Source organism: Ursus maritimus, unplaced genomic scaffold (assembly GCF_017311325.1).
Source record: "Ursus maritimus isolate PB19 unplaced genomic scaffold, ASM1731132v1 scaffold_22, whole genome shotgun sequence".
NCBI classification, from domain to species: Eukaryota; Metazoa; Chordata; class Mammalia; order Carnivora; family Ursidae; genus Ursus; species Ursus maritimus.
The window spans coordinates 7561237-7568342 of NW_024424675.1; the positions used below are offsets into that span (position 1 = coordinate 7561237).

General features: G+C 46.1%; 1 protein-coding gene across 1 annotated transcript; it reads right to left on the bottom strand.

The window, feature by feature from the left end:
- Positions 1-3593: 3593 nt before the first annotated feature.
- Positions 3594-6892, bottom strand: OTOR (otoraplin). Its single transcript, XM_008710010.2, has 4 exons — positions 6762-6892; positions 6273-6412; positions 5283-5393; positions 3594-4427 (listed from the first exon to the last, which is right to left on the bottom strand). The coding sequence occupies exons 1-4, from the start codon at positions 6874-6876 to the stop codon at positions 4404-4406; spliced, it is 390 nt and encodes a 129-aa protein (XP_008708232.1). The 5' UTR covers positions 6877-6892; the 3' UTR covers positions 3594-4403.
- Positions 6893-7106: the final 214 nt, after the last annotated feature.

A 7106-nucleotide genomic window follows, 5' to 3' on the forward strand; every position in this document is an offset into this window, starting at 1 on the left:
GCTGCCCTGGGCTCTGTGCTCAGCCCACTTCGCTGAGCCACCAATTACACAGTTCCCTTAAATAATATTTCATTTCATTTTATTGCCTGCCGGGGTCTTCCACGCCCTGGCTGCTTTCACCTCGGTTGGGTTTCAGGGCTTTTCTCGTCTTGCACTGGTAACCTCTTTGAATAGATCTGCTCCAGGCAAAGTCTCACCATTTGCCCTAAATTGGCTCCTGAAATCTACTTGCCTGGGCTAGCTATATCCGCTGCCCTGTATTGTTTCCCATGTTTGAGAGGTGAGGGATGAGGAAATTTTTTTTTTATGGTTAGTTTCAGATGCATAGTATAGTGATTCAACACTTCTGTCCATCACTGAGTGCTCGTCATAAGTGTACTTTTTTTTTAAAGATTTTATTTATTTATTTGACAGAGAGAGACAGCCAGCGAGAGAGGGAACACAAGCAGGGGAGTGGGAGACGAAGAAGCAGGCTCCTAGCAGAGGAGCCTGATGCGGGGCTCGATCCCAGAACGCCGGGATCACGCGCTGAGCCGAAGGCAGACACTTAACGACTGCGCCACCCAGGCGCCCCGCGTAAGTGTACTCTTGATACTATTTCCCCATCTCTCCACCTGCCTCCCCTCTGGCAACCTCCAGTTTGTTCTCTACAGTTAAAAGTCTGTTTTTGGAAAAAATATTTTTAAAAAGTCTGTTTTTTGGTTTGTCTCTTTTTTTCTTTGTTTGTTTTGTTTTGTAAATTCCACATGAGTGAAATCATAGGGTGTTTGTCTTTCTCTGACTGACTTATTTCACTTAGCGTAATACTCCATCCATGTAGCTGCAAATGTCAAGATCTCATTCTCTTATATGGCTGAGGAATGTTCCATTGTATACACATAAGGGATGGTGAAATCCTTATTTTTCTCCCAAAGAGGAAACGGTACAGCTACATGGAAAAACGTGAATACGACACAGACACACACAGCCTCAGCTTGGGAGTATAGAGGAAACCGACAAGTTGGAATTCCCTCAGGGATCCCTAAACCTAGTTGTGTGGGGTTTTTTGTTTCGTTAACGTCTGTTGGGGGAGGGCAGGGAGAGGACGTGACCACCAGTGGACCCTCGAGCCGGATACGAACGGTCAGTAGGGGCTCCTCTCTTGTCTTGCAGCTGCCCACCCACGACAAGCCTCGTGTATAAGTAAGTCCCTTGCTTCAGGCAACTGCCACCTACCAATCTGGAATGATCTGCCTCTTCCCCAGGCTCCCTATGCCCTCCCAGGGCCTGGTTTCCAGTTTCTCAGGAGCTCCCGAGATTGCAAAGCAACCACGTCAGTGACTGAGAACCACTTAGAGGCAGAAGGTACCCTTACTCGTAGTGGGGAGGAAGGAGGATTCCCCAAGTGGCCTCACTGCCCCCCACCCCAACTCTCACTCCTCCACCCCATGTCCCCCTTTTCTTGAGGGTAGAGATCTGTAGACGCCAAGCAGGTGCCTACAACATCGGGGGGATCCTGGTTTAGGAACGTGGCAATCCTGCCCGTCCAACCTTGGGAGAGCGGCTTCAACTCCCAGCTGCTCTCGCTTTTTTCGTTTCTCTCTTTATGTGTCAGAGGAGAGGAGAGAACTAAAACGAGTGTTCCTCAGAACCGTTAATGTCCAAGGGCTTCAGAACACGCTACCCCCAAAAGTGTCTCTTCAGCGTGTTGACCATTTTGAGCCGAAGGCAGGTGAGGACGCGCAGATGCAGGAAGGGCTCTCTGACCTCCCCCTTTCTACCTAAAAACAGGCCATAAAATCTCCCACGAGGAAGGTGCCCTCGGTGCACTGGGAAGAGGACGCTCTTATCACCAGGCCCTGGGAGAAGGCGCTGGAAGGGACAGGTACAAACAAACCTTATCTTCCGCTGCTCTCCTTGTACGTTTCCCAGTCACTGTCCCACGATTTACTGCCCCGCGCCCAAGCCTCTTTGTCTTGTCACGTCCCGCAATTTATTGTTCACTGTCGAGAAAGGTATATAAGTACGTGGGTCTTCATTTTCCTTTTGAAGATTCCCATCTCCGTGTAAAAATAGGAAATTAAACACACCCGCTTCTCTCCTGGTGATCTGTCTATGTCAGTTTTATTCTTAGGCCCAGCCAGAGACCCTAGGAGGTAGAAGCAGGTTTCTCTTTCCTTCCAATGTACCCATGAATCTCGAATCTGGGGGGCTCTTGTGAAAATGCAAATTGTGGGGGCTCCTGGGTGGCACAGCGCTTAAGCGTCTGCCTTCAGCTCAGGGCGTGATCCTGGTGTTATGGGATCGAGCCCCACATCAGGCTCTTCAGCTATGAGCCTGCTTCTTCCTCTCCCACTCCCCCTGCTTGTGTTCCCTCTCTCGCTGGCTGTCTCTATCTCTGTCAAATAAATAAATAAAAATCTTTAAGAAAATGCAAATTGTGATTCAGAAAGTCTGCAGTGGGCCCTGGGGTTCTGCCTTCTTAACCAGCATTCAAGCGAGGCCCATGCTGCCGCCGGGCCAGGGATGGCCCTTTGCCTTCGGAAAGGCTAGCTGGTGTTTGAAAGTCCCTGGAGGCACTTTCATTCTGTTGATGCAGGTGGGCCCCCGGAAGATGGAAACCCCAAAAGTCCTGGATGAGATCGGTTCTGGTGAGGGGGAGGCAGGTGCAGCCAGGGGGGGACTGCAGCCTGGAGCCCAGGGCCTGGGGAGGAAGGCTGGGAGCATGAGGCCAGACAGATGGGGGCTTTGGCGGATGATGGGTGTCATGGAGATGCTGGGTGTCTTGAGGGATAATGGGGTACCTGGAATGTGGGAGCCAGCAAGTGAGAGGCAGGTAGAAAGAGGATAAATTTACCTTACCTTAAAGTGTGTGGACCACCCTAGATGCCGCCTGAAACATTTTATGGAATGAAGTAAGACAGAGACAGTAAACTGGTGGGTTTGGGTTTGGGGGGCTTTTGGGGGGTACCATTTCACATGATGGAACCCCATCAGAATTTGGCAAAAATATATTCACCCCAAATCACAGTGGACACAGCTAGAAAAATGACCCTGTGGTCCCAGTCTCCGACTTGTCCTACATGCCGTCCTCATCCACAGACCACAGAAAATTGAGGAACCAACCCCATTTCCAAGCTCCTTCCAGATTTTTTATGCCCCCGGGGGGGGAAATGTTTTAAAACAATTTTTAAGTCAGAAATTGTCTTTTTTTTTTAGTACAGGCATTTTAATTACATGTAAACAAAGACTTATGACTACATAAAAAGAATTATACTAGGAATATACAATCAAAGCAAATTTCCAATTAAATGTAGAGAAACTTGTACGTCCATTGGGACCACCAGTCCCCTCACCAGCTTTCTCCACACCTCATCCTTGACTCGGAGACTTGCCCGGGAAGAGGAAATTCGAAGTTGAAAGAGAAGTAGAGAAAAAACCCACAGACTTTTTTCCCCATCTTTTTTTTTTTTCTTTAAAGATTTATTTATTTATTTATTTGACAGAGAGAGACAGCCAGCGAGAGAGGGAACACAGCAGGGGGAGTGGGAGAGGAAGAACAGGCCCCCAGCGGAGGTGCCCGACGTGGGACTCGATCCCAGAACGCCGGGATCACGCCCTGAGCCGAAGTCAGACGCTGAACGACTGCGTTACCCAGGCGCCCCTCGCCATCTTTTGACTTGAAGCCTGAGCTACAGCAGATCGGAAGGGGACACTATCCCGTGATAAATATTTCATAAGCTGCTCCACCCTTATTGTATGCACCCATACTTACTTACAATCTGGGGGGAGGCAAACGGATCATTAGAAGATAAAATTCAATTGGAATAATTTGTGAATTTTGTTTAAAGAGAAGGAGGCATAGTCCAGATATCTATGAGCACAAACAGCTCACCCACTCCCACCGGCTTCACATCCCAAGCACATCAAATATTAAAAGTAACAACAATCCTCGAATACTCCTTGGGGTTAGAACCCCTTTGGGCACGTTATAACACTCCCAATGGCCAGGGAGACAAATAATTAGAAAACAGCATGTCCAAAGGTAAGACCTGTGACCTACCAAGTTTATACAAGGAGTCAAAGAGCCGGCAAGAATTACAAGTTGGAAGTAATAAAAATGAGCCATCTCCTGTATGTATTCCTGCATAAGAGAGGGTCCTCTAGGCTGAAATAGAATTCCTGCTTTCAATTCTCCCACTTGAACCAAACGTCACCCTGCCCCAGGTCAGGGGAAGATCAGGCCGACAAAAAACTGAGTGGAGCCCCCTTCTTCATCCCCCAAGGCCCAGCCCTCCTGTAAGGATAACAAAGCCTTGAAAAAAAGTCAGGAATTAGGGACACGTATTTTTTTGTTGTTGTTGTTATTTCGCTTTTTCTAGTTTTTTGGTGTTTCCTTCTTATTTGCAAGTTTGTCTGATTTCTTACTCACAGAAGAAGTCAATATCCTGGAAAAAAACAAAAGCGAACAGAAAAAAAAGATTGAACTGAGCAGACAAGGGCCAAAAAACAAATGTAGTTTCTTTATTTAAAACTCATAGGTCATCAAAGGGAAATTTGGATTTAAAATAAGGTGGAACCCCAAAGAGTATGACATAATTATCACTTTAAGTCAAAATCTACTTAAAGTGAAGGTTCTCAAATACACTTTTAATTGGTGGTGATTTGACATATTCAAGCTCAATGCTCAGAAGCGATGACAAGCGAGTCCCGTTTGCGTAGGTTGGGCAATGTTTTGAAGTTCTTTCACGCAGCAATTAGCTCCAGGAGAATCTCTTCAAAACAACCTCCCTGCCAAGTAACTCAAAGGGGATCTTTTACATCTCTTCTGGGGTTTGCAAGACCCCAGGGCATTGGAAAGAGTATCATTTCTCTTTCAACAAAAGTAGAATCTATCTACCACAGAAAGAAGGCATCCAAAGACTTTTTTCCCCCCAGAATGTTTTGATTTGATTAAATACAGGTACTGATTTTTTTTCCCCAGCCCAAGTGTTTTAGTATATAAATGTAACCATCAGTTAAGCGTCCGTGAATACTATATTCATTTCTTTCTTTGTGACACGGACTCCTTTCTAGGATAACTTGTATCTAACAATGAAAGGGGGTGGGTGGAGAAAGTTCAGTAACCTTTCCACACTGAGAGCAGGCGTAAATGCTCTCCCAAACCTTCCGGTCTCAGGGAAGCCTCCACTGCAAGTAAGGGGGTCTGCTCCTTACATCTTGTAAGTGACAAGATGCATTTTTAACACCTGCCTGCATCAGCCCAGGATCTGAGTCCTTCTCTGGCCCACTCAGACACTTACCGTGGTGGGGACTTCCTTGGTGGCTTCTTGGTACACGCGTTGCTCCTCAACCAAGCGGCTGGGGAAATAGCCCAGGGTGCCCATCTCGTCCTCGTGGTCATCTCCATAAACCTGAGTGCCCAGAAGAGTAACAGTCAGGGGACTGCGGAAACCCTCTGGCATCCCATTTGCTGTGAATGAGAATTACATAATTGCAATGCCTCGCTTTTTCACTCTGGGTTCCAGGGGCCTCAGATCCAACTCTGAAGCTCATTCAAAGCCCCTGAGTCAACCCACAGAAATTGTGTCTCTGTTCTTCTGTGGCCGGGTCTTCCCGGTCGCACTGAGGATTCCTTTATTTTATGCAAACTTGTGAGCCACCCGGAATCTTTTTAGAAGCCATCAATAAAGTCAGTACATTTTACAAAAACTAAATAGATACTTTGATTTTAAAGAACTGGCCCTTCTCAGTTGTTAAAAAATCGAGCGCACGGATACTTCGGTGAATTTAAGATTTAATTCTTCATTCCTTGAGAATCTGTAGGGCTGGTGAGGACAAGAAATCAGCCCTGCTTCGTCCCTCCCTAGGGTCCACCCCTGTGGGTTTTCACTGAAGAAAGCAGATTGTCTGGGACTGAAGAGGGTGTTAGTTTCCCATAACATCTTGAAGCGGAGCCTGACTGCCAACATGCGTGCCTTTTCCTTGGCAAATCCGCTCAAACATTTTTGAGTAAGTTTCAAACTCTTTGGGATGTTCAAGCCCCCATGTGGTTGACTAGTTCTTGCCAACACATCACATAAACCTACATTTGGTTTTGTTACGAAAGTTTCCGTTTCTTCAAAATGTAACAAAAGCAAATACATGTGAATTTCTGCACTTGCATCTTAACCTCTCCATTGTTCTTAAGAGCTCATTTCAAACACAAAGATGTATTGGGGGTAGGTCAGAGAGAAAAAATGAAGAGCAACCTATGTCGAGATGTGTGTTTATTTGCAAGGATCTCATCTTACACTGCCAGCCCAAAATTCTCCGGCTCCATTTTCTTGTACCAGCTTTGAGTAAACGTAAATCCGCTGTCCTTTTTTAACATTAATGAACCTACAGTCCGGGGCATTGTAATCTTCTTGAGCTCTGGCCAGAGAAATAGTATCTGGAAGAAAAGAAACACTGAAATGACTACAGTTTAGTCTCCTGGATTTTCTAACAGTAAAAAGGCCAAGCTTATCAGAAAACTAGGAAATCAGAGATGAAAAACTCCCAGTTTACAGCTCCTGTTCAGTTCAAGAGGAGTAATATAGCCAAAGTATGAAAGCTGAGAATCTTAACCAAGTGAATTCTCTCCATAGTTAGACACCAAAGGTACAGATCAGGAGAAACAGTGCTAGCGACATACACGTTAGAGAAGATTCACTTAAAGCCCAATTAGATGTTCTGCTGTTAGTGGGGTATTTTTCAGTTATATAATAGAAAGAGAATGAAAGGCTAAGAAATGTCCTTACACACGCACTCGTCATCTGCACAGAGTTTCTTGGAAGCAAGTCTGTCCATAAATATTCCATGCACGGCACATATGGCCACAAGACCCAGGAGAGAAAGTAATAATAGTCTGGCCATCTTCCTTTTTTGCTGTTTTTTGCTGTCGTCCGTTAACTGGAAGTGGAAACTGACTGCAGTGGTTCCTGTCTTTTATGTGGAAGCCAGACATCTGGGTGAGTCCCGCTGGCCAATGGGAAGGTGCCCACCGTTCCTTCCTCTGCTTTCCGAACAGCTCCTGGGCTCCAGGGGCTAATTTGCATCTGGTTTTCCGGAGACTCAAACTCGTCTTTTTTTTTTTTTCCCCAAAT

Excerpts from the sequence above, each read along its gene's own strand:
- OTOR (XM_008710010.2), bottom strand. The coding sequence starts at position 6,876 with ATGGCCAGACTATTATTACTTTCTCTCCTGGGTCTTGTGGCCATATGT. Across the intron at positions 5,394-6,272 it reads GAGAATTTTGGGCTGGCAGT|GTTTATGGAGATGACCACGA; the intron begins GTAAGATGAGAT and ends CTGGGCACTCAG. Across the intron at positions 4,428-5,282 it reads CCAAGGAAGTCCCCACCACG|GATATTGACTTCTTCTGTGA; the intron begins GTAAGTGTCTGA and ends GTTTTTTTCCAG.